This window comes from Pogoniulus pusillus, chromosome Z (genome assembly GCF_015220805.1).
Source record: "Pogoniulus pusillus isolate bPogPus1 chromosome Z, bPogPus1.pri, whole genome shotgun sequence".
NCBI lineage: Eukaryota > Metazoa > Chordata > Aves > Piciformes > Lybiidae > Pogoniulus > Pogoniulus pusillus.
This window is the reverse complement of record NC_087309.1, coordinates 70,896,919-70,924,427: the sequence shown is the minus strand read 5'-3', so window position 1 is coordinate 70,924,427 and position 27,509 is coordinate 70,896,919. Positions and strand designations below refer to the sequence as shown.

The window sequence follows — 27,509 nt, the reverse complement described above, 5'->3', positions numbered from 1 at the left end:
TGGGGCGCGATCTTGGCTTGTTGCTTTTTTTCCTTTCCCCCTGTTGATTGACAATCAGAATAAGAACATCAAGGAAAAATGAAGTTGTTTGATATATTCTGGCCTATTATTGCCTCAATTCTGACTCTGTCAGTTCAGCAGTGTTTTACAGCTATGGTGCACTACCAGGTGTGTTCATTCTTTGCTAAGATGGTCTGGGACTCGGTAAAAGCTGTGCTAACGAAGGTTGAAGACGTTGTTAGGAATATTTTAGGGTTTAGGAATGTCGTTGAGGGTGTGCCGTATGTGACATTGGTGTCAGAGACTAGGAGTTATTTGGAAGAGATGAGCTACCCAGTAGCATGCCTAATATGTGTGAACTTGATGTTTTTGGCTGCTGTTGTAGGTCTGGTTGTAGTGTGGAGACGAGAGAGATGCAGGAACAAACAGGCTGTAAGTGAGGTTTTTACCTTCTCCAGAGGCAATAGCAGGGAGCTAAGGGTTAAACAGTCTGCGACCGAAGCTGGGGGGGGGAGGGAGGGCCACGGCACCGGGCAGACGGACTGCTCGCAGAGCAGTGAAACATCCTGCTCGGAGCCTTTGAGAGGAGGAAAAATGGTTGGACATGGCCCGTACCCCACTGACCCTGAAGCATGGAGGCAGGAAACAATCTGGTTCCCATTCGTACCGAATAGAATGGAGGAAAGTAAACATAGCAGTGACGGAACCCCTGCGGGGGTGCAGTCACAAAGGGCTGCGGCAGCTTAAACAGTGCTATCAATATATGCAATCATGGCCTAAAAAAGTATTTTGGATTTTAAATTCAAAAAAATAGGAAAATGTGAGATTTTACAAGGACAGGAAATTTAGAGCCTGTTTTGCAGAAGTTTCCTAGAATTTAGAGTTTCACATCCCAGGAAGCCCAAAGTAATAACAAACTATGCCTTACCTACTATTGCTCTTTATACAATACAGGTGACACTGACAACACAGGGTTGATGTAACGACCCTCTCCCAAAGCACAAAACACTGTCTACTCCAGCAGCATGTCCTTAAAGTAATATTCCCCCCTCTCCAAATGCCAAGAATTAGCACATCAGGGGCTTCCTGAAAGCACTGTACTTGCTACATGAAATTTTTGGTGCAGTAAGTGATACGTAATTCCACAATTCCAGGCACAATGTTCTTGAAGCTACTGCATAGCACAATGTCTACATATCGCATATCAACAACACAAAATCACCTACAGAGGAGAAAACCACTATATAACTGAGTCCCAGCAACATGTGAAAACATTGAAAACCTTCCTAAAGACAAATTCTAGAGAGAAAAACGGTAGGCCTAAAGAAGTATGTATCAGCTGAAAAGGAAAAGGCACATAGTTATTTATGCAGTATTTGTACAGTCTTTTTGCTTTCAGTAGTAGATTTATGCCATCTAACTATTCTGCTACATATAGATCTGCAACAAGTTTCAAGTTCCCTTCACTTACATAAAAATATCTGTATAGTTTTAATATTTATACACTCCAACAGCTGATTCAGCCAGCATGATGGTATATAACAACCACCAACCACAAAAACTAGACTGAATATAAGTGTTATTATTAGCAGTAGAGGTAGTGCAGATTCTCCAAACAAAATTAGTATTTCACTAGTTCAGAAACAATCCAGTTATGCTGCCTAAGGGTATTGCTTTATAATACTGCTAGACTAGAGAGTCACTGAAAACACCTTTTGTTTTCCCTTGCATTTATAAGAACATTCTCTGTCAAGGCATTTGCACCAACAACCTCTCTACTGCTATTTTTTTCAAAAGTATCAAGGAAGTAGAGGGAGTGAAGAACAAATGGAAAAAAGTTTGTTATCAAGATCAGTTATAAAATGGAGCTCTAACACACTTTTAGAGGTTTTAAAAATAATATTATCACTATTTTGTCTCTTAGAAATAACATGAAATTGTAAAGGAAGGCCTTGGAAAGAAATACTACAGTAATAGTACTGGTTAAATATTTGTGTACCATCACTCAAAACTTGAAGAGAGAAATTCAAACTGCGTGTATAAAGTTCTTCCTTATTATGACATTGATTTGATAATATGCTTAAAATGTACACAACTTCATTAGAAATACTCAGAGACTGGAAATTCAGTGACTATTTGACACACATCTTTTGAAACAAGCCTGTGTGACATTATGCCGGATAACTAAAAGTTATTCAGAAATCCTGCTCCATGACTAGCTACTAGCATAATCACAATTTTCTGAGTAAGAAACAGTTTAACTGGTAACTTGCTGTTAAGGAGATTAAAGCACAAGAGCATGCTTCTTACCTGTAATTTTTTATATGCTGTTACATCATTTTTTTCTAATGATTTTGCCAAATTAGGATCATGGATAACATCATCTGAATACTCTGTGTCTTCAGTTTCAGAGGTAGAAGCACTTTCTACTGTCACTTTGACTGGAATACCTGTCTAATTACACAAGAAAAGAAAACCACACCCACTCGCAGCATTAGCGTGTGCCATAAAAATCGAAGATTACATAGTGTAAAAAAGCTTAATTTAAATGCTTCCTGGAGAACTTCCCAGAGTTCTTTACAATGCAAATACATTGTCCAGCTACGCAATTTTGAAACAAATTTGCACAAACCACTATTTTTTAAAAATCACATGCATATGTATGCTGGGTGTAAGCAGCAAAGACTCAGTCGCAAGGCCAGACCCTGTGAGGAGAAGCCAGAGCCACTCCATGCTGCGTACCAGTTCCAGCCAGCTCCAACCAAACCACTGCAGAGCACAGCTGGGCTCAGGAGCTGAAATGCAGTGCCTCAGAGAAAGTGTATTCAGAAAATAACAAAAAGTGCCTGAGAGATAGACAAGGAGAAAACAAAAAAGTAAGAAACAGCAGAGGGAACACCCTGTTCAGAGAAGTAGGTGCTTCATAGTGGAACTGATACCCATGCTCCAGCCCAGGGAAGACCTCGTGCCAGAAGGATGGATTCAAAGTGCTGCACCCTATGGATAGCCTGTGCCATAGCAGGTTTTCCCAAGGGACTGTAGCCTCTGGGAACCCTACACCAAAGCAGAGGATAAATGTGCTGCCCTCAGCAACAATCGCATCCTTCTGTGAGCCAGATTAATTCCTTAGTGTGCTGGTTTGAAGCAAGCTAGAATGTTTTGGTGAGAAGAAGTAGATCATAGGCTGTGAAAGGAAACAATGGTGATGTCTACTTCCCTCAGAAGTCTTGCTTAGGAGTTTGGGTAGAACAAATGAAAACATTAAGTAACACTCTCACCATTTTCTCTCACTCTGACTGGGCTGCTGACTGAGCTGCATCTCTCTAACACACCCTCCACTCACCTTTGCTTCTTAACCTCTTGGCTGAACCTCTATTCTTCCTTAGGACTGGGGTAAGGTTGAGAGGGGCAGGGGGAAGGTGCAGGGGTGGTTGAGAGCCCCTCCTGGGTACTCAGGTTACTGGGAGGGGAGTTGTCTTTCTGTATTACCTTTTACCTTGTACATTTCTGTCTATAACTATATATACTGTAAATATCTGCTTGTATATTGTGCTAGCTGTAAATAAATAGCTTCATTTATATTCCCAGAGCCCGGCTGAGTCTAGTCTGGGTGATTTCTAAAGTGTGGGGGGTGGGGAACACCCAAACCATCACACACTACAGATGAAACCACTTCTCCAGCTTTTCTGTGATGAGTGAGAAGATGGAATTTAGATGCAAAGAGGAGACTTGCATTTGGTATGTTTACTGCAGTGGTCCATAGGAAAAGGGAGTAGAGAGAGAGAGGGATGTGCACAGTATTTCAGAGAAAAATACTGTTAATTTTCCTTATTTGGTGGGATCATGCCCATACTCCAACTCTGTTTGCTCAGAAGACTAAGAAACCAAAAGATAATGACACAGAAATAGGAGTGAACTAAGTATCAAAGAAGTTTCAACCAAATGCTGACTTAAACTTGGTATGTTTACTGCAGTGGTCCATAGGAAAAGGGAGTAGAGAGAGAGAGGGATGTGCACAGTATTTCAGAGAAAAATACTGTTAATTTTCCTTATTTGGTGGGATCATGCCCATACTCCAACTCTGTTTGCTCAGAAGACTAAGAAACCAAAAGATAATGACACAGAAATAGGAGTGAACTAAGTATCAAAGAAGTTTCAACCAAATGCTGACTTAAACTTTTAATTTGGAGAGATTCTACTGAGCACACTTTTCATCTTTTTTTTTTCAGGCATTCATCTACTAAATAAACTGTCATATAGAAGAGAGAGATTACCTCAATCTTCACTGGTAATTCTTCAGCACTATCCAATGTCCCCCCTCTAGATTTAGGGACAAAAAAAAACACAAAAAACCACTTTTGAGAAAAGTAAGTTTATAATGTCACCATTGCTCCTTCCACTTCTAAATACAGGTTCTAGGATAGGGGAAGCACTAAGAGTAAAGACATTGCACACAGCACCATACTCCTTCAGCATTCTTTATATCCTCATTTTGTTCTGATAGTGCTCCTACAATGAATTGGACCAATATTGCTGGATGCCACATTAGTATCTTCAATAGGCATCTTGCTTAATTATTGTGGACTAAAACCAACAGGAGAATTCAGTGTTCCACATTTTGAAAAACAAGTTACAGTAGCTCCAAATAATTTTTTTAAGTACTTATACAGGCTTCATTTTTGGAGTCCAAGGTGTAAGAAATATAGACTCTAAACAAAAACTGTTTCAAAAAGAATATGGTTAACAGTATGGAAGCCATAATACACAACAATATATTTTTCAATCTTGCTTTACAGGGATTAGGTGATCTGAATAATTATGTTGGCATTAGAGGAGATGGAGCACAAAGAAAATGTGGAAAAAATATCTAAAAACCTCAAACTGGATGCCAAAATCAGCTATACTACAAGTTTAGAAGACTAAATTGAATCTTTAACTATTGTAACAGAACAAGCAAGCAAAGTGGGTTCGGTTGTGTGGGGTTTTTGTGGCTACACCTGAATATTCCTATGCCCAAGAAATCATATCTTTTTATGTATTTTAAAAAACTCCTGCAATAGAATACATTTTACTTCCTCAAAAATTATATAAAGAGATTATGGATGTAATATAAAATTCTGGAAGTAACTTTCAAATACATATTAAAAACAAATTAACACTGCTCTCTACTACATTTACCATGTAGTTTTCATGCTTTTATATTTCCCTGTGTACTATGAAAACCTCACCTGCATCTTTTTGCACGTTCTGCAGTACGCCAAGGAATGAAGCCTTTTGTGCCTGGTGGTAGTGGCTTTGGTGAGTAACTATCTTTCACAGGCATATTCTTTTTCCCAGGACTTACAGACTTTTTACATGGTAATCCTATATTGAACAGCAAGAATACAGAGAAGAGAATTAACTATAACTAGTTATTTACATATAATTTGTCATCTTAATACTCATAAGTGAAATCTCCTGATGCAATAAATAAAAAGGACTGTTGGAAATCTATCTTTTAGTCTAACTTTGCCTAAGTGTTCTGTTTTTCAAAAAGAGGACAAGTCAGCTTATATACTTGCAATTATACGGTGATATATTTAACTTCCATGTTAGGCTGATATAAGACACATTGTCATTCAAAAAGGAAGTGAAGTTTTGTAGATGAAGAGCTTTAATCACATTACAAATTTTAGATACTCAACTCTGAAGACAACAATATTATCTATGTGCTTCAAATTGCCCTCTAATGGCTTTAATGTGAGAAACTGGTTTTGTTACTAGTGAAATACCTAATGCTAAAAAGCTGGTACTCATGTTTGTTGCTTCTACATACTACCAGCAATATCTTCACTTAAGACGAATAATAACGAGAAGTCATGTTCACTGGTCCAGTCTCCTGTTGTTAAGTCATATTCTATCACTCAAAGTAGCTATATAATAAACATTGACCATGCATGATCACTCTGCTCCAGGTTCTGTATAAATCAGAAACTAACAAGCCCTGAAACTGTTTGCACAGTATTTCACAGAGTTAAACTAGCAACCACTCATAAACCAACTAGTTTTGCAAGGGTAGAAAATGCATAACTGTAGTAAAACGATTCCAAATTTGAGTTTGTTTTCAACAAGTAAGTAGAAGAGTTTTCACCTCATTACTCACTCCCTCTCTTTGAAACAAACAAACAAAAATCCAAAACAAACAGAAAAAAACAATGAAACCTACACAAGACCAAAATAATCCCCCAACTATATTTAAGTCAAACATTTTTTCTTCCAAACCTTTCATTACCAGCTTATTTGTAGAAAGACTTCAATTTGATTTATGCTTACCTCTCTGTTTCCAGATAACTAAAGCAAAGATGAAAGACAGACAAATGTATAACAGTGACATTTTTAGTAATTTATAGAAAAACATTTAGTGTATCACAACTATAAGTAGTTAATTATGAATATTCAAGGTACTTATGTTAAGCACCCTATTTATAGTAGGTTTACATTAAGTTAAAAAAAGAAAACATAAAACATTGTGTACATCCATAAAATGTGCTCTGGCAGAGGAAAGTCTACTACAGAAAGATTTAAAACACCAGAACTTACTACCACCAAGCTTCCTAGCAGTGAAAGGTTGTACTCAATAAATATTTGTAGTGCTTCCACATATTTAAGTCATCATATCCTACCATTTTCTCATACACATATCTAGGAGTACTAAAAATAAAATCAAATTTCCTAATGAAACCAGTGATGGTAGAAGACACATTATTGAATAAAGAATATACAGAAAAAAACACTGAAGGCCAGTATTCTGCAAAACATTCACAGCTAGACATATGCTTCATAAAATCCTTAGCTTTTAATTTTTGTGGACAAAATGTATTATAGCCAGATTAAAACACAGTATTACCAATGCGAATGGTAGCTTTTCCTTTTCGGCCACTTCCTAGGACAATAGTTCTCTTCTTTGGTCTAGTTTTCAAAGCATCCTTGGAAGATGGAGATGTCTGCCACTGATACTGGAATGTTTGGGGTTTTTTAAAAGAAAGACAAAGTGTTTCAGTAAGTGATATTTAAAGAGGTGCTTATTTAAGATTAGAAGGATTTTGTCACTGCTAGTTACAAAAAAATTAAAACTGCAAAGGAAAACATATCCCACAAACCCCCAATTAAAACAGATTCAATGGGAGTCTGAGTGCTATGTTATCAAAAAGTTTTCTTACAACATCACTACAGTTATCTGCTCCAATATTTCATGTGCAAAACAATTCTCCTTTTATACCATAATAAACAGCACTGATCCTATAAACAGGAAACTCTGGATTTTGCATTTTGTTCTCAGAAAGCGGGCTTGCTAGGAATGACTGGGTCAGGCCAAACTTCTCCAGAGTAATAAAAGCTCCTTTATTACTATACAAAATCACAAAGAAGTTGGTATTTTCAAAAACACAATGGATTCCACCGCCTGTAATGAAAAATCACCTTTCCACAATCATAGAATCGTAGTATGGTTTGTTGGAAGGGACCTCAAAGATCATCCAGTTCTAACCACCTCTCACTAGAACAGGTCGCTCAAGGCCTCATCCAACCTGGCCTTGAGCACCTCCAGGGAGGAAGCATCCACAACCTCCCTGGGTAACCTGTTCCAGTGTCTCGCCACGCTACCGGTAAAGAACCCTTTCCTAATATCTAGTCTGAAACTCCTCTCTTCCAGTTTAAACCCCTTGGCCCGTCATTAGAAGACCTTGTAAACACTACCTCCCCAGCCTTCCCATAGGCCCCCTTCAGATACTGGAAGGCTACCATAAGGTCTCCTCAAAGCCTTCTCTTCTCCAGGCTGAAGAGCCCCAGCTCTTGTAGCCTGTCCTCATAGCAGAGGTGCTGCAGCCTTGTGATCATCTTCATGGCCCTCCTCTGGACTCATTCCAACAGTTCAACATCCTTCTTGTCTGGGGACACCAGAACTGCACACGATACTCCAGGTGGGGTCTGAGGAGAGCAGAGTAAAGGGGGAGAATCACCTCCCTTGCCCTGCTGGCCATGCTTCTCTTGATGCAGCCCAGCACACAGTTGCTGTCTGGGCTGCATGTGCGCACTGCCAGCTCATGTTGAGCTTCTTCCATCGTCTCAGGTCTCCACATCCTCTTCCTCAGTGCTGCTCTCCAGGACTGACAAAGATGTTAAACAGCACTGGTCCCAGCACTGACCTCTGAGGGACACCACTTGTCACTGGTCTCCAGGTGGACATTGTGCCGCTGATCACCACTCTCTGTGTGCAATCATCCAGACAATTCCTTATCCAGCAGTGCTCCACCCATCAAGTCTGTGTTTTTCCAGTTTGGTGACCAGGATGTCATGTGGGACAGACTCAAATGCCTTACTCAGGTCCAGGCAAATGATGTCAATTGCCCTGCCCTTGTCCACTGTTGCTGTGACTTCATCATAAGAAGCCAGTAAATTTGCCAGGCATGATTTGCCCTTGGTGAAGCCATTGCTGGTTGCCACCAATCACCTTTGCTTAGTTTTCCATTTGCTTCAGCAGAGCCTTCAGGACGATCTGCTCCATGATCTTTCCAGGCACAGATGTGATACTGACTGGTCTGTAGTTCCCAGGGTCATCCTTTTTTCCCTTCCTGAAGATGGGTGTTACGTTTGCCTTTTTCTAGTCAGCAAGAACTTCACCAGTCTGCCATGACCTTTCAAATATGATGGACAGTGATTTAGCAACTTCATCTGCCAGCTCCCTCAGGACCCGTGGGTCAGTCTTGTCAGGCCCCAGGGTCCTGTGCAAGTTCAGATTCCTTAGATGCTCGCAAACATGATCTTCAATTATAGTGGGCAGATCTTCCTTCTCCCAGTCCTTACTTCTGCTGTCTAGGATGTGGACATTGTGACTGGAGACCCTGCTATTGAAGACTGAAGCAAAGCAGTCATTGAGCACCTCAGCCTTATCCATATTTTTTGTCACCAGCTCTTCATTTCCCTTCTGGAAGGGTCCCACATTCTCCCTAGTCCTCCTTTTCTCACTAATACACCTGAAGAAGTTCTTCTTGTTCCCCTTAATGTCCCTAGCTGGATTTAATTCTAGATGCCTTTTAACTTTTCTAACCTGAGCTCTAGTTGCACAAACAATTTCTTTGTATTCATTCCAGATTAGCTGTCCTTGCTTCCACTCTCTGCTGGTTTTCTTCCTCCATCTACATGGATCCAGGAACTCTCTATTCATCCATGCAGGCCTCCTGACGTTCCTACCTGTCTTTCTCTTTTTTCGAATGCACTGCTCCTGGGTCTGGAGGAGGTGATCCTTGAATACTGACCAGCTTTCCCGGGCCCTTCTTCCTTCCAGAGTTTTTTCCCATGACACCCTGCCAACGAGGTCCCTGAAGAAGTTGAAATCTGCTCTTCTGAAGTCCAGAGCAGTGAGTTTGCTACGCAACCTCCTTGGTGCCTTAAGGATATTAAACTCTACCATTTCTTGTTCACTACGGCCAAGGCTACCCTTCAGCTTCACTCACCAGCCCCTCCTTGTTAGTGAGGACTAGGTCCAGCATAGCACCTTTTCTTTTGAGAACTAGGTCCAACAGAGCACACTTCTGCTGTGTTGTCCTTCCAACAGATGTCAGGATAAAAATAACCAGGGTGAAAAAAGCCTCCACACAAAAAACTAAAATATAGTGATAAACAAAGGCAATTGCTGTACTTCAATTTTTTTTTTTGATTGGTTCTCCTTCCCCAGTAAGAATTTTATTACTCCATGCAGATATTAAGTTAAATTTCCAGTTATTTTTCAGCACATATCAAAATATAGTTAGTACAAAGTCTAGTGCTGAAGCAATCATTGACTAAATTGTCTTGGTTCACCCAGGATGAGGTTAACTTTCTTAAGAAAAGATAGAGAGAGGCCACACCCAGGATAGCCAGCTGAGACAGCCAATGGGGTATTCTATAGCACTGGAAAGTGCAGATAGATAGGTGAATGCATCTCTTTTTTTATTACTTGCTTTACATATTACTTCTTCATGATTATTCTTAAGCCCTGTTGTTTGTTTGCTCTACACTCTGTTAAACTCTATTTATCTCACATCCTGCATTTTCTCATTTTGCTCCTGATTTCTTCTTCCTATCCTATTGAGAAGGCAATCTGTGGTTGGGGTGTGGTCAGAGTTAGGGTTAGGCAGCTGTGTGAATAGAGTGTGGAGTGGGGGGCTTGGCTGCCATTTAAGCCTAAAGCCACGACAGAAATATAGTTGATACTAATACAAAGCTTATCTCAGACAGCCCTAAACCCCACACTAGAGTACCAGAAACAGCATGCCAGCTGCTTTCCTCTAATGCGCAGGGAAGATTAAAACACCATTAGTGTGTTCTAACAAACCAAATTTAGTCCAAGTTTATCACTGACAAGAAAAAATGTTGGGTTGTTTTTAACTTTGAACTTGAATATCCTTGTATAAGTTTTGGAGTGTCTACAGCTAAGTCTAGCTACTGAGACAACTGAATTGTTTTAAAATAATCAATAGACTGGAAGAGTAAAATTAAGTTGTAAATTTCTACAAGGAACAGTATCTTACTTTTATTTTTACTACACACATAAAATAACTGCTCTAAGTTAAATCTCAAGCTCGCCTAGCCTGGAGGCCTGTCTCTTGTAATGTCGCCTGCTGCTGTTGTGCCACATCTCAGTGTAATGACAGCAAACCTACTAAGAGCGTTGAAAAATAGCTAAGTTCTTGTGAGTAATTTGTTTTATAGACTCCTTCAGTAGATTTTTCCTTTACACTATTGTAAAACTACACAAACTTGCTCCACCTATTACACCTCATCATATCTATGATTTACAATCCACTACATTACCTAAACAGAGCTGCTAGAATAAACAACTTTTCTGGTTCAGATGCTCTTAAATTTGACAGGATCAATTAGCAGTAGGTCCTCTTCATGCAGACACAGAAACACAACCTAAATGGCAAGCATCTACATGCTCTTGAAAAGTAAAGAGAAACAATCAGGTTTTGTGCTGCACAGGATGTAAAGGCTACCGTGACTGGTGTCAGTAAACAAGTGGTGGCAATACACTGCAGGTTATATGTGGCAGCCAAAACATTTTGTAGTTATGACAACCTATTACTTTAAGGCCATTCAACAGCTGAATAAACTTCTCTTTATAAAGCAACACAGCAGCACCTTATTTTCTGCATAAGCAAAACCATGGCATTGACACAACAGATGCCCTGATGAGATAGTACACAAATGCAGCTCTGCTACTTGTCAGATATAAACAAACTCAACACTACTGAGTTTCTTTCAAGAGAATTATGACAGCTAGCCAATGAAAGGATAAAACTCTGAAACTAGACATAGATGAAACTGGAGACAGTACTGGGCATGATGATCCATGCAACACACTAGTTATCTTCTGGGTGAGATATGGTGTGAGTTAGGCCACTTGCTGCAAGACCAAGTTTCACACAGAAAACATTAGTTTCACTTAAAAAAAAATGTCTTACACCTTAAGTTCAGGAAGTCTCTACACACAGGCTAAAATTAGTCCACCTGATTCTTCGTTTTCTATCAAAACAAAATCCGTATCTGTAGGCAACTATAACAGGTAAAATAAACCAAAAACATCCCTACTACATTAAGCAATTTATAAGACAGATACCCATGTCATCTTCACCATAAAAAACAGATCAGGTCATCATGTTAAAACTTCACAGGCTTGGAGGAAGTTCACAGATAACAAAAAAAAGCAGTGTAGATGCTAACTATATTGTTTGACAAGCACAGAATCACACACTCACAGAATGTTAGGGGCTGGAAGGGACCTCAAAAAATCATCTAGTCCAATTCCTCTGCTAGAGCAAGAACACCTATATCATATCATGATGGATTGCATCCAGATGGGTCTTGAATATTTCTACAGAGGGAGACTTTACAACCTCTTTAGGCAGCCTGTCTCAGTGTTCTGTCATCCTCACAATGAGGAATTTTTTCGTCACATTTACATGGAACTTCCTATGCCTCAACTTCCACCCACTGTCTCTTTTTCCTATCATTGGGCATCACCAAGAAGAGCCTGGCTCCATCCTCCAGGCACTCACCCTTCACATATTCATAAACATTAATGAAGTCATGCCTCAGTCTCCTCCTCTCCACACTGAAGAGCCCCAGATCCCTCAGTCTCTCCTCATAGCACAAATTACAAGAAACAATCATTGTTTCTTTAAATTTGTAAACTTGGCCTATAATGGATCTGTCATTTTTAAAAAAACATGTAAAATCTTAAAAATAACTCAGATTTTTGTACTGTGTTAAAACATTTTAAAAACAGAAAGAATCAGAGTGTTAGTAACATCCAAGATTTAGAATATATCACCGGGGTTCTCAAAAATACAATTTGTAATTTGTTTTCACTTGTATGTTGTGGAATTTTGACTACTGTTGGAATGGCTGTTGACAGTCTTTGCATTTCTTTCTGCAAGACTGCTGATAAACCAACAGTTTTTCTTCATTACAATATCCAATTTACTAGTTTAGTCCCTGAGATTTTAATCCTTACAAAAAACACAACAAAACAGCCCCACTGAACAGCACACCACCAACACACACATGCAACAAAACAAACCCTCATGCTGCTCACTTTCAATACAGAGCACATCATTTCAATACAGAACTACCTCAAAGAAAGGTAACTGGTTTTATCATTGTAATAGCCAAGCTTCTGGATACAGCTCAAAACTAACTGCAAACCCTAGTTTAGGGTAGCAAATTAATTTACCAGCCTCAACATCAAAGATTTATGTTTATCTTGCTAAACTGTTAGATTATAACTTCTTGAGTGTCTGCACTGTTCCCAGACTGCAAATGTTATCTACAACAGCCTACTTACAAAGCTTACAAAATAAAGAACCAAGGCTGTTTTTCTCTGTGGAAGATGCAAAGTCACTCAGCAAGCTGTTAGTTCTTTTCACTCATCTTAATGAGGTATGAAGAATTACTATCATTGCCAAAAAGACTTAAGACACCGCATTATCAAGACGAATATAACACAAATATCTTGAGTGATCCCTTAGTACACAGGAAATTCCCCTAAGAACTGACTCTTTCCATGGTTGAACTCTCCAATCATCTTGAACATCTCCAGGTGAATGCTATTTTCATGTGATCCCTGCAACATTTTGAGAATATTGATTGCATCTGCCAAGGAGAAAAAAGCAGTCCTTCACAAACAGCTTTGACTTCTCTAAAAAAAGTCTTTAAACTGATTGAAATAGGGACCTATATCAATCCCCACAGAATTCTACACACAAAAAAACCCAGAATCATGGAAAACAACCAGGTTAGAAGAGACCTCCAAGATCATCCAGTCCAACCTATCCTCCAGCCCTGTCCAGTCAACTAGACCATGGCACTAAGTGCCTCATCCAGTCTTTTCTTGAACACCTCCAGGGACGGCTACTCCACCACCTCCCTGGGCAGCCCATTCCAATGACAAATCACTCTCTCTGGGAAGAACTTCCTCCTAACATCCAGCCTATACCTCCCCCAGCACAACTTGAGACTATGTCCTCCTGTTCTGTTGCTGGTTGCCTGGGGGAAGAGACAATAAAAGAGATAATAAAAAGCACTTTTATAAATTTATCAACACTAAAAGGAAGGGCAAGAAGAGCCTCCACTCCTTACTGGACCAGGAGGGGAATACTATAACTGATGATGTAGAAAAGGCTGAGGTCCTGAATGCCTTCTTCACCTCAGTTTTCAACAGTAAGGAGGGAGGAGGAGGCAAGTGGCCTCTTGAACTGGGGGATGGGGTCGGGGAGCGGTGTGTTCCCCTGGAAATTCCTGAAGAATTAGTTCAGGACCTGCTGAGCCACCTGGACACCCACAAGTCCATGGGACCAGATGGGATCCATCCCAGGGTGCTGAGAGAGCTGGCAGCTGAGCTGGCCAAGCCGCTCTCCATCATTTTCCAGCAGTCCTGGCTCACCAGAGAGGTCCCAGGAGACTGGAAAATGGCCAACGTGGTCCCCATCCACAAGAAGGGTCGGATGGAGGAACCTGGGAACTACAGACCTGTCAGCCTGACCTCAGTGCCAGGGAAACTGATGGAGCAGGTTATCTTGGGGGTGATAAGAGCACACCTGAGGGATGGCAAAGGGCTCAGGTCCAGCCAGCAGGGGTTTAGGAAGGGCAGATCCTGCCTCTCCAACCTGATCTCCTTCTATGATCAGGTGATCTGCTTGGTGGATGTGGGGAGGAGGCCTGTGGATGTGGTCTATCTGGACTTCAGCAAGGCCTTTGACATTGTGGCCTGGTTCGGCAAGAGAGCAGGACCCAGGCTAGCTCAGCTGAAACGCGCTTTCTCGCAGCCTTTTTTCTCCTCTTTTCTTGAGGCTCTCTCGATCTGAGGAGCCCAGAGGGAGGCAGGGAGCGGCAAGCAGGCGCTAAGTGCTCGCAGGAAGGTGAGTCAGAGGGCGGTGCCTGGCGAGCGGCACATTTAAACGAGGAGCTCACTGCTGTCTCTGCTGAGCGCAGCGCAGCGCGCGCCGCTGGGAAAAAAACAAAACAAAAAAACAAACAAACAAACAAACAAAAAAAAAAAAACACCAACAACAACAAAAAAAAAAAAAAAACACCATACCTAACAACTCGCAGCGGACCTTCAGGATAGCAGACATGGTTCGAACTAGGTCCAAGCTGTATAATACTTGTAAAACTGTGGGCACCCAAACAGAGCCCACCTGAGTGCAGGTGTCCAGACGTCTGGATGTGAGGAGTGCTGGAGCCTGGCACTCGACACAGGCAATGGCTGCATTAGGTGTGAGCAGATTGATTGTCTGCTTAACCTGGTGGCTGAACTCAAGGGAGAGGTGGAACAACTGAAGGCTGAAAGGGAAGGTACAAAAGAGCAACATGCTCTGCAGTCCCCCTTGCCAGAGGGAGACAAACAGAGCAACCAAGAAGAATGGATGCAGGTGCCTGCCAGAAGGGGCAAGGGAAAACCCTTCCAGCCATCTTCACATCCCCAGCTGCCCTTACATAACAGATATAGGGCACTAGAGGTTGAGGATGAGGTGATCCTGGAGCAGGCAGAAGCATCACCGGCTGGGAGGGCAACTGAGACAAATCAGTTGCCCCCTCGCATCAGAACAAGTACCCAGAAGAAAAAGAGGAGGGTAATTGTTATTGGTGATTCCCTTCTGCAGGGAACAGAGGGCCCCATATGCCGGCCAGACCCCTTCCACAGGGAGCTCTGCTGCCTCCCTGGAGCCCGGGTCAGGGATGTTACCAGGAGGCTGCCTACTGTAGTGCAGCCCTCTGATTACTATCCCTTATTAGTTATACAGGCAGGGAATGATGAGATTAATAACAGAGGGCTAAAAGCTATCAAAAGGGACTTTAAGACACTGGGGAAAGCAGTTGAGGGAGCAGGGGCACAGGTAATCTTTTCATCTATACCCTTAGTCACAGGCTGGAATACAGAGAAGAATAGGAAAGCATATTTGATGAACAAGTGGCTCAGAGGTTGGTGCATCCAACATAACTTTGGATTCTTTGATATTGGGGAACTTCATCTTGCCACAGGTCTGCAATCAGCAGATGGGACACAACTATCACAGAAGGGGAGAAGGACCCTGGCACATAAGCTGGCTGGGCTTGTTGAGAGGGCTTTAAACTAGAATGGAAGGGGGAGGGGGTTAAACATGACAGCACCAGAGATAAATCAAAGGGAATTGAGGATGGTAGGCTAGAGCTAGGAGTAAAAGCAGCAGCCCAGCTGAAGTGCATGTACACTAATGCACGCAGTATGGGTAACAAACAAGAGGAGCTGGAAGCTCTGGTGCTGGAGGAAAACTATGATATTGTCGCCATCACTGAAACATGGTGGGATGGCTCACATGATTGGTGTGCTGTAATCAATGGCTACAGACTCTTGAGGAGAGACAGGCAAGGGAGAAAGGGCGGGGGAGTGGCTCTGTATATTAGGGATGCTCTGGATGTCGTGGAGGTAGAAATCAAAGATGATCAAGTTGAGTCATTATGGGTGAGACTTAAGGCGAAGGCCAACAAGGCTGATATCCTGGCTGGAGTCTGTTACAGACCACCCAACCAGGAAGAAGAGGTTGATTTATTACTCTTTAAGCAACTGGAGGCTGCCTCAAGATCACCTGCCCTTGTTCTGGTGGGCGACTTTAACCTACCAGACATCTGCTGGGACTTAAACACTGCAGAGAAGAAGCAGTCTAGAAGGTTTCTGCAATGTGTGGAACACAACTTCCTATCCCAGCTGTTACGTGAGCCTACCAGGGGGGCAGCCCTGCTTGACCTGCTGCTCACAAATAGAGAGGGGCTGGTAGGGGATGTGGTGGTTGGAGGCTGCCTGGGGTCCAGTGACCATGAAATTATAGAGTTTTTCAATACATGGAGAAACCAGGAGGGGCATCAACAGAACCTCCACACTGGACTTCCGAAGGGCAGACTTCAGCCTATTTAAGGAACTAATTCAGAAAGTTCCTTGGGAAATAGCCCTTAGAAACAAAGGGGTCCAGGAAGGTTGGACCTGCTTCAAGAAAGAACTCTTGAAGGCACAGGAGCAGGCAGTGCCACTGAGCCGGAAGATGAGCCGACGAGGGAGGCAGCCAGGCTGGATGGGCAGAGAGCTGCTGGAGGAATTAAAGATTAAAAAGAGAGTGTATCACCTTTGGAAAAGAGGGGAGGTGTCCCAGGAGAAGTTCAAGGAGGTTGCTAGGTCTTGTAGAGGAAAAATTAGAGAGGCAAAAGCCCACTTGGAGCTCAGGCTGGCCACGGCTGCCAAGGAAAATAAAAAGTGTTTCTTTAAATATATGAATGGCAAGAGAAGGGCCAAGGACAACCTCCAGTCCTTACTAGATAGAGATGGGAACATAGTGACAAAGGATGAGGAAAAGGCAGAGGTGCTTAACACCTTCTTTGCCTCAATCGTCAATAGTGGGACAGGTTGTCTCCAGGACAGCTGGACTCCTGAAGTGGTGGATGGAGTCAGGGACCAGTACAGTCCCCCTCTAATCCATGAGGAAGCAGTAAGGGATCTGCTAAGTCACTTGGATCCTCACAAGTCCATGGGACCGGATGGGATCCACCCTAGGGTGCTGAGAGAGCTGGCAGCTGAGCTGGCCAAGCCACTCTCCATCATTTATCAGCAGTCCTGGCTCACTGGAGAGGTCCCTGAAGACTGGAAGCTGGCCAATGTGATTCCCATACACAAGAAGGGTCGTAAGGAGGAGCCAGAAAACTACAGACCTGTGAGCCTGACCTCAGTGCCAGGCAAGGTCATGGAACAGGTCATCTTGGGTGCCATCACAAAGCACCTACAGGATAGCCAAGGGATCAGGCCCAGCCAGCATGGGTTTAGGAAGGGCAGGTCCTGCCTCACCAACCTGATCTCCTTTTATGATCAGGTTACCCGCCTGGTGAATGTGGGGAAGGCTGTGGATGTAGTCTACTTGGACTTCAGCAAAGCCTTTGACACTGTCTGCCACAAGAAGCTCCTAGCCAAGCTGGCAGCTCATGGTTTGGACAGATTCACTCTGTGCTGGATCAAGAACAGGCTGCATGGCAGAGCTCAGAGAGTGGTGGTGAATGGTGCCACATCCAGTTGGCAGCCAGTCACAAGTGGTGTTCCCCAAGGATCAGTGCTGGGCCCAGTCCTGTTCAATATCTTTATTGATGATCTGGACGAGGGCACTGAGTCCAGCATCAGTAAGTTTGCAGATGACACCAAGCTAGGAGCAGGTGTTGATCTGTTGGAAGGTAGGAGAGCCCTGCAGAGGGACCTGGACAGGCTGGATGGGTGGGCAGAGGCCAATGGGATGAGATTTAACAAGGCCAAGTGCAGGGTTCTGCACTTCGGCCACAATAACCCCAAGCAATGCTACAGGCTGGGGACTGAGTGGCTGGAGAGCAGCCAGGAGGAAAGGGACCTGGGGGTACTGATAGATAGTAAGCTGAAGATGAGCCAGCAGTGTGCCCAGGTGGCCAAGAGAGCCAATGGCATCCTGGCCTGCATCAGGAACAGTGTGGCCAGTAGGACAAGGGAGGTTATTCTTCCCCTGTACTCAGCACTGGTCAGGCCACACCTTGAGTACTGTGTCCAGTTCTGGGCCCCTCAATTCAAGAAAGATGTTGAGGTGCTGGAACATGTCCAGAGAAGGGCAACAAAGCTGGTGAGGGGCCTGGAACACAAATCCTATGAGGAGAGGTTGAGGGAGCTGAGGTTGTTTAGCCTGGAGAAGAGGAGGCTCAGGGGTGATCTTATTACTGTCTACAACTACCTGAAGGGGCATTGTAGCCAGGTGGGGGTTGGCCTCTTCTCCCAGGTAACCAGCAATAGAACAAGGGGACACAGTCTCAAGTTGTGCCAGGGTAGGTATAGGCTGGATGTTAGGAAGAAGTTCTTCACAGAGAGAGTGATTTCCCATTGGAATGGGCTGCCCAGGGAGGTGGTGGAGGCACCGTCCCTGGGGGTCTTCAAGAAAAGCCTGGATGAGGCACTTAGTGCCATGGTCTAGTTGACTGGCTAGGGCTGGGTGCTAGGTTGGACTCGATGATCTTGGAGGTCTCTTCCAACCTGGTTGATTCTATGATTCTATGATTGTCCCCCACAGCAAACTGCTGGCTAAGCTGTCAGCCCATGGCTTGGATGGCAACACTCTGTGCTGGGTTAGGAACTGGCTGGAGGGCCGGACCCAGAGAGTGGTGGTGAATGGTGCCACATCCAGCTGGCAGCTGTCACTAGTGGTGTCCCTCAGGGATCTGTGCTGGGCCCCATCCTTTTTAACATCTTCATAGATGATCTGGATGAGGGCATGGAGTCAGTCATCAGCAGGTTTGCAGATGACACCAAGCTGGGGGCAGATGTGGCTGGGTTGGAGGGCAGAAGGGCTCTGCAGTGGGACCTTGACCGCCTGGACAGATGGGCAGAGTCCAATGGGATGGCATTCAATAGCTCCAAGTGCAGGGTGCTGCACTTTGGCCACAACAACCCCATGCAGAGATACAGGCTGGGGTTGGAGTGGCTGGAAAGCAGCCAGACAGAGAGGGATCTGGGGGTGCTGATTGATACCCGCCTGAACATGAGCCCGCAGTGTACCCAGGTGGCCAAGAGAGCCAGTGGCAACCTGGCCTGCATTAGGAATGGTGTGGTCAGCAGGAGCAGGGACGTCATTCTGCCCCTGTACTCTGCACTGGTTAGACCACACCTTGAGTACTGTGTTCAGTTCTGGGCCCCGCAGTTTAGGAGGGACATCGAAATGCTTGAGCGTGTCCAGAGAAGGGTGACAAGGCTGGTGAGAGGCCTTGAGCACAAGCCCTATGAGGAGAGGCTGAGGGAGCTGGGATTGTTTAGCCTGGAGAAGAGGAGGCTCAGGGGTGACCTTATTGCTGTCTACAACTACCTGAGGGGTGGTTGTGGCCAGGAGGAGGTTGCTCTCTTCTCTCAGGTGGCCAGCACCAAAACAAGAGGACACAGCCTCAAGCTACACCAGGGGAAATTTAGGCTGTAGGTGAGGAGAAAAGTTCTTCACTGAGAGAGTCATTGGACACTGGAATGGGCTGCCCGGGGAGGTGGTGGAGTCGCCGTCCCTGGGGCTGTTCAAGGCAAGGTTGGACGTGGCACTTTGTGCCATGGTCTAGCCTTGAGCTCTGTGGTAAAGGGTTGGACTTGATGATCTATGAGGTCTCTTCCAACCCTGATGATACTGTGATACAAACACCTACTTGGCTAGAGTCTCCCTTCAGGTAGTTGCAGACAGCAGTGAGGTTACCCCTGAGCCTCCTCTTCTCCAGGCTAAACAACCCCAACTCCTTCAGCCTCTCCCCATACAGCTTGTGTTCCGGGCCTCTCACCAGCTCTGCTGCCCTTCTCTGGACACATTCCAGTGTCTCAATATCTCTGTTGAACACTCTATAGATCCACAGCTCTGCATTTTAAGTCTTTTTAAAACTAAAAGAGCACTAAGTTCCAAAATCATAGAATCATAGAATCAATGGTAACTGAGATTGTTGCAGTTATGTGAAATCAAGAATAAGAGGATATTCATTTATTTGATTACTCCTTTCGAAACTGAATCCAATTTCTGTGTCATAAACAAAAGACTTACTATTTAAACAGTATATCTAATCATAAACAGCCCAAATATTCAGTTTACATACATTACTGTCAAAGGACTACTAAAGATGTCAAGAGGCACAGATACTTGAACTAAACTCTGGTATCTTGGATAGATAGCACAGGGAAGGGATGTTTTGCGACTGTAAAACAATCTTATGCACATCTTAACTATATAAATTATTGAAAAATAGTTTTAAAATAAGTTTTAGATTTAGTTCCTTTACTATTAAATGAAAAGTTATTATTACCATGTAGCAAGAAACATATACTAGAAAAACCTTCCAGCAGTCCAGCACCAGCATTTCCTTAACATCCTATGGTAATGCCCAAGTAGAATCATGTGTTTCTGTCCTATTCACTGGCTTAATTATATGTCCCATCTTAAACTACATAGAAAATAATAAAAATTTTCAAGCCACTAGTATTGTTTTAAGCATTTCCTTTCATAGTGTTTTTTTGTTTTAAATAGTTTGAGAGTCAGATTTCTGTTAACAGCTTGAATATAGTTGCTATAGATTAAGTCTGAGCAAAGCTGTCATTTACAAGAACAGTGGCAGCTACAAAGAAAACCTAAATGCTTTACACTTACCTCTGAATTAGCACCATTTCCATTCATAAGAACTCTTTCAATAACATTTTTCATCATAACGTGATCTAGAATAAATTGAAATATCTTACTAAGAATCTCTCATATGGCTCAAGTTTTCATGCAAACAAATCATTCAATATTCAGTATACATTACCTACCCTACTCCCTTCTCTTATTTAAAAAAATGTTTATCAAAATATTGCTGTACATTTTTTCTCTTACAAGTGGTTTCTTTTCCCTCTAGATTTACCAAAAAAAAAAAAAAAGCCAAAACCACAAAGAAGACAAAATGTAGATACAGATACATACCAATTAAAGGATTTTTTCTGATGTCAAGTACCACTAATGTTGTATTGGTTTGAAGAGCATTTAATAATGACCTTGCTCCTTCATTGGATATTCCACACTGCTGCAAATCAAGTGCTAAAATATTTAAGGTGGTAAAAAAAAAAAAAACAAAAACACAACTATTCAGTGCCATAACTGCAGTCACCATGTAACACAACTAATCCACACTTAAAATCTCCATGTCACAGAACATGAAACATTATAAAAGAAGGCACGGCGGTAACAGACACATGTACAACCAAGAATGCTACTTTCAGAGGAAAACTAGAAATGTAAACTCTTATTATAAATCAATATTAAGAAATAACTGCAAACAACTGCAAAGGAAGGAATATAAAATTCACAGCCAAATTGTCATTCTTGAAAATTCCTAACAGACACAATATTCCAAAGCACAAACTAATTCAAACGCCCAAGGCAACATCATTTGCATACACATGCAACTTACATCTAAAAAGTTTGAGTCAATGATCCTAAAAGTTCACTGTTTGGATGCATCATTAAGTTATGTGGTAGTGTAATGGTTTAATGTGAGGATTAACTGGCCTGCTCCCTCAACCCGGAAGCGAGGGGAAAAGTAACGTAAAACTCAGGCTTCAGATAAGAGTGTAACATACGATACCACAATGCATAATTATGATAATAAGATAATTAATCTAATCATACAACACATGATTACCTTAGCTTAGGCTATTTGCAGAAGTGCAGTGAAATACAGGGGTTAAAAATCGGCAGAAAACAGAAAACCAGCAGCTACCTGACCACCACCAGGTCTGCTGCCATGCCTGCAGAAAAGAGTCACCACCCAAGAACCCAGAACCAGCAGCTGGAACAGCAAGCCTCCCATGCTGCAGTCTGCATAATACTTTGCTCCAGTTAGCACTTCCATTTTTGGAAGCTGGCATGACTGCACTATGGTATGAATAATAGCACCATATTTAACTCAACCCATGACAAGCAGCCATGAAATAGTACTACCATGGCTTTGGCATTTATTTCATGCTGTGCGTGCACAGTATAATAGAATGTTTGATGTTGGAAGGGATCTCTGGAGGTCATCTTGCCAAATCTTACTCAAGCAGGCTTACTTAAAACCAGCTGCCCCATACTGTGTCCAGACAGCAACAGACTTCCAAGGATGAACACTCTACAGCCACTGTAGGAAATCTGTGCCAGTGTTTTATCACTCTCACAGTCAGAAAGCATTCAAGGAGGCACCTCAGTGTTTCAGTCTGTGCCCACTCCCTCTTATCACTGAGCACCACTGGGCAGAGCCTAGGTCTGTCTTCTTTACAGACACTGTTCAGATATTTGTATGCTTTGATGAGACCTGCCTTCAGCCTTCTCAACACCACAGTTCAACTCCCTCACCCATTCCTGAAATAATACTTGCTATAGTCCTTCTATCATCTTAGTGGCCCTTCACTGGGCTCTGTTTGGTAGCTTCAGCACTCTCATGTACAGGGAAGACCAGGTCAGCTCTCCGAGTGCTCGCTAGAGATGAAGAATCACCTCCTTCAACCTGCTTGCAACTCTCTCCTTAATGCAGCCCAGGATACTACTGGATTCCTTTTGACACAGAAGTGGTTTCCTGACACATGGTGAGCCTGTAGTCCAAGACCTTCATGACCCTTTCTGTGAAGCTAGTTTCCAAGTATACAGCCCCTAGCACCTTCTGATGCATCAAATTCTTTCTGCTGAGATGCAAGACTTTGCACTTCTATTTGTTAAACTTCATGACGTTCTCATCAGCCCATTTCTCAGGCCAGCTGAGGTCACTCTGGCTGGCATCACATCCCCACCTTCCCAGAAATGCAGCTGCTGACTTGCCTATAGATCCCTGGGTACTTCTTCCCAGCCTTCTTGAAGATAGAAGTGACATTTGCTATCAGGCGCTCTTGCCAAATACCATGATCCTTCAAAGATTACTGACAATGGCCTCAAAATTACATCAGTCATCTCTCTCAGCACTTGTGGATGCATCCCATCAGTGCCTATAGACTTCCGTAAGCCCAGTTAGCTTAAGTATTCTCTAACCTGATGCTCTTCCATCAGTACACATGTTATCTGCACACCTGGTTCAAACTTCGCCACAGTACTAGAGGACATTAAATGTCCCTTCCAACTTAAACCATTCTGTGAATATATAAACAACAGTATTCAGACACTTGGACAATTTAAAAGATGAACAGAGGTTTTTTTTAAACAGTATGTTACTAGTCATGTTGCATAGAAAACTGACAGTTTTAAGTTCTCTGTGTGCTGCCACCAGCATATGTTAGGAGTCAGTATTTCATAATACCTTTGAGCCACAGGTCCTCTCCTAGACAGTCTGCAAAGGCACTTGCCCCTCTATCTCCAACAAGCACGTTGCAGTTGAAAGTAATACGCCTCAAGCCAGTCATATAGTCAAGGTCAGGTCTCCTGTAACGCAGGCTTTCAGCCCAGGCCTCACCATGTCTTTTCATTGCCTGATGCTTTGAAAATAAAGAAGCTGTTACCAAAGCGCAAACCCAAAGCCATTACCAATGATAAGATCACAAGTCACCTTTGTTTGCAACTGATGTTTAGCGCCTCAAACGCTGTTACAAGAAATATATTCTATTTCTGAGTTCAAGAAATACATGGAATTTTTTCTTCTGACGATGCAATTTGCAACGTAAATTGTTAAGTATGACTACAAAACATCTTGTTTTGGCAGACAGACATTTTCAACACATCTTGAGCAGAAAATACACACTTAGAAGTTATGCCCTTTCACGCCAAACAATGCTAACATTAGACTATTGTACTAGGCACAAGTTTACTAATCAGTTAATTAGTAGCTTCTCAACTATAAACTCAATTCTTTCCCAATACCTAAGAATACTTAAGAGACCTTTTATTGTCAAAAATTTTGACAGAAGTGCTCCCCAACACCATTGCCAGACATTTACAGCCCTAATCCTTACTCAAGAAAATATGTAACCCTGAACTATTATTTAGCTGATGTTTCCTAAGAAATACTGTATTTAAATTCCTCATCAGTAGACTGAGCTACTTTGTGCATACAGGGTAACAAATTTCAGGACTGTTAACACACTTAACTTCAATATTCGCATATGATGCTCATAAAATGCTTTAATTCAGAGCATGAAAGAGCTTGGGGAAAAGTATTACAGTTCTTGTGAACATTTGATTCTAAGAAAGATGATTAAATTACCTTTAATACATTTGCTACATGTTCTGCCCCTTGCCATGTGAGGCTACATCCAGTGAAGTTTACATATCTGATAGTAGCAGAATTCTTTACACTCTGGCAGATTGCTGAAGAAAATAAAAACATGCACATTATCTGCACATGGCACAGCCAGATTATCAGAACATAATTTTAAACTGTTTCATTAAGATGCTGAAAATCTCCAACAAAGATCTAGCACTGAAATACAGAATGCATTTTAAGGTGTTCTAATATTGTATCTTTCTAGCACAAGTGTTCAGTAAAAACTGTATGCATAAGCTAGAACCCAAGAGAGCCAATGGCATCCTGGCCTGGATCAGGAACAGTGTGGCCAGTAGGACAAGAGAGGTTCTTCCCCCGTTCTCAGCACTGGTCAGGCCACACCTTGAGTACTACGTCCAGTTCTGGGCCCCTCAATTCAAGAGACGGTTGAGATACTGGAACGTGGCCAGAGAAGGCCAACAAAGCTGGTGAGGGGCTTGGAACACAAACACTGTGAGGAGAGGCTGAGGGAGTTGGTGTTGTTTAGCCTAGAGAAGAGGAGGCTCAGGGGTGACCTCACTGCTATCTATGACTACCTGAAGGGAGGCTGTAGCCAGGTGGAGGTTGGTCTCTTCTCCCAGGCAACCAATAACAGAACAAGGGGACACAGTCTCAAGTTGTGCCAGGGGAGGTATAGGCTGGATGTTAGGAGGAAGTTCTTCACAGAGAGAGTGAATTGCAACTGGAATGGGCTGCCCAGGGAGGTGGTGGAGTCGCCATCCCTGGAAGTGTTCAAGAAAAGATTGGATGAAGAACTTAGTGCCATGGTCTAGTTGATTGGACAGGGCTGGGAGATAGGTTGGACTGGATGAGCTTGGAGGTGTCTTCCAATATCGTTGATTCCATGATTCTATTCTATTTCAGCTTACTTACATAAACATTATCTAGAGTTAACACCAAATTAATATTATGAACGTTATTTTAAATAAAAATATAAATGTTATTATGAAGGAAGATGGCTACTTACTAGCATCAAGTGAAGAAATTAAATTCTTTAAATGTTAAATCGTGTAGAGTAAAGAGTATATTACTTCAATCATTATAGACAAATTTAATGGAAATATTTTAAATGGAATGGAAATATTTTAAAACCCAGTTACCTATTCTTTGAAGAACTAAAGAAACAAGAGAGAAGAATACTTATACAATTTTGATTCTGAACTTACTTTCCAGTCCTGTATCTCCAATTGGACAATGGGCTAATGAGACACTCTCCAGAGATGATGCTGTGGCCAAGCCCTTCGTAATAAAAACAGTTTCTTAATTGCTTGAAAAGCAAAAATACAAACAGAAGAAAAAAACAAATCTTCCAAAGCACCCAAACTACTCAGAATTCTCTGTACTCCCTACAAGAAACTCTAGCTTCAGAGGAAGGACAAAACAAGTAGCTTAAGTTAGAAGTACAAGTTCCAAATACATGAGAGAGATACTGCCAAGATCTAATATGCATTGATGAACTGGGGCAAGGGTAGGTTAATGGTGTGTTAAGTGATTTTGACAGGTGCAGCGAGACTGTTACACTAAATGTCTCAGAAGAATTACTCACATGACGCATAACACAAAAGTTATCTTATAAAGAGAACATCCTCATCTATGACAAATATTTATAAATTTGCTACTTCTCTACATTTTAAGAATATTTTTCACTTATTTGTGTACTAATACACTCTCACCTTTGTTAGAATTATTAGATCTCTTTCCCTCAGAAGCAAACCCTGCAGTTCTAAATTTTTCAGTACATCTGATATACTGAGACAGCCTTTGACAGCTTTGCATAGTTGGCCAGTCAAGTCTTTTGATCGAATTGCTGGAAATCTCCTTCTAAAATAAGTTTTGTATCTTTCAACACCTAGTAAACAACAAAAATCACACATCAGTAAAATCCAATCCCTATTGACTTAAAGGCAATTGTGATCACATCTTGCCTTTCTTTCTTTAGTTAAATAGAAATAATTCCTTCTGCATTATAATGCCTCTCCCCAGTTTTATGCAACAAATTTCTAACATGTACACATTAACACAGTTGTGGTTTATAAGCATTATTACAAACCTGATTCTCCAAGACCTTGTTGAAGAAAACTTCTTATTCCAATGGAAGTCAGAGTCTTATTATGCCTGATAGCATTCAGGAGCGGTGCCCAATCAGCAGCTTTGATGCGATCTACAATTAGGTCAAGTGCGCCCTGTGTCAGGTTAGCCTTCACAGCTTTCAGTGGGACAGAGCTTTGAAGAGCACAAAGATGTTCATAATGCGAGTAGAAATCCAGCATGCACTGCCTTCTTAGTTTGACAGACTCAATCATTTTTTCATGTGAAGTCTTTCTAAAATAAGGGGGAAAAGAAGAAAAAGCTTTTTCCAGTGTATCATTGATTTCACAATACAGTCTCAATTCCCAAAGCATGGATTAGTTACTCTCTATTATATAGCATTTATGTGTCTTTGATGTGGCAGCTGAAAGAGCTAAAACACTGACGTCTCGTGAAGCTCACTACTTGTGTAACTACTCCTGAACATGGTGGTGAAAACAAAAACCACCCACAAACCTGCACCTTTTTTTTAGGCATAGATGTGAACTTCTCTGCTACTTCAACAACAAAAGTTTAAGTTCTTGTATAAAATGTGTGTTCTCTTCAATATTTTTGATATTGAATACTTTATATGCTTATCAAAGTAAATTTAGGAATCCACTTCTCAAGTGTAAGTTCTTGTTATCCATTAGTACCCATGCAGCAAAACAGTACTAAATCCCAAGTAAAATCTTTGAACACTGCTATGGCACAGCTTTTAAGTCTAATTCCACAGTCTCAACAGGAATGCTACTCAGAATAGAAGACATGTCTATTTATTTACTTTTTACTCAGGACAGCATTAAGTATCTCAAACCATCTTTCATATTCTAAAGATTTTTTCACATTACTGAAGACTAGAAAACTTCAGCAATTCTTGTAAAACTCCCCTTAAGTCAATATGGAACAAGTATTACTGGATATGTAAAGCCATGTGAGGAAAATAATTTATAAGAATATAATTAAGAAAAAAACCCAACACATTACTAGTATTTGGATGATTGAAACTGTAATAATAATACAAATAGAATTTCTACTAATCGTCCTTCTACACCTTTTAATTTCAACTCTGATTTACTAACATTGGATAATGACCACATTTTGGCTATGGAAACAAC

At 42.0% G+C, this 27,509-nt stretch overlaps 1 protein-coding gene across 2 annotated transcripts in view; it reads right to left on the bottom strand.

The window, feature by feature from the left end:
* The window catches only part of CEP78 (centrosomal protein 78), a 39,693-nt gene that overhangs the window by 11,065 nt on the left and 1,119 nt on the right, over positions 1-27,509 (bottom strand). For both annotated transcript variants that reach the window (XM_064139944.1, XM_064139945.1), the window contains exons 2-13: positions 26,375-26,646; positions 25,998-26,173; positions 25,491-25,563; positions 24,265-24,368; positions 23,365-23,539; positions 21,024-21,137; positions 20,715-20,779; positions 6,887-6,995; positions 6,313-6,330; positions 5,229-5,364; positions 4,275-4,320; positions 2,311-2,454 (exon numbers count right to left, since the gene is read on the bottom strand). In XM_064139944.1, the coding sequence (XP_063996014.1) occupies positions 2,311-2,454; positions 4,275-4,320; positions 5,229-5,364; positions 6,313-6,330; positions 6,887-6,995; positions 20,715-20,779; positions 21,024-21,137; positions 23,365-23,539; positions 24,265-24,368; positions 25,491-25,563; positions 25,998-26,173; positions 26,375-26,627 (1,413 nt within the window). In that variant the 5' untranslated portion in view covers positions 26,628-26,646. The remainder of the gene's footprint in view (positions 1-2,310; positions 2,455-4,274; positions 4,321-5,228; positions 5,365-6,312; positions 6,331-6,886; positions 6,996-20,714; positions 20,780-21,023; positions 21,138-23,364; positions 23,540-24,264; positions 24,369-25,490; positions 25,564-25,997; positions 26,174-26,374; positions 26,647-27,509) is intronic.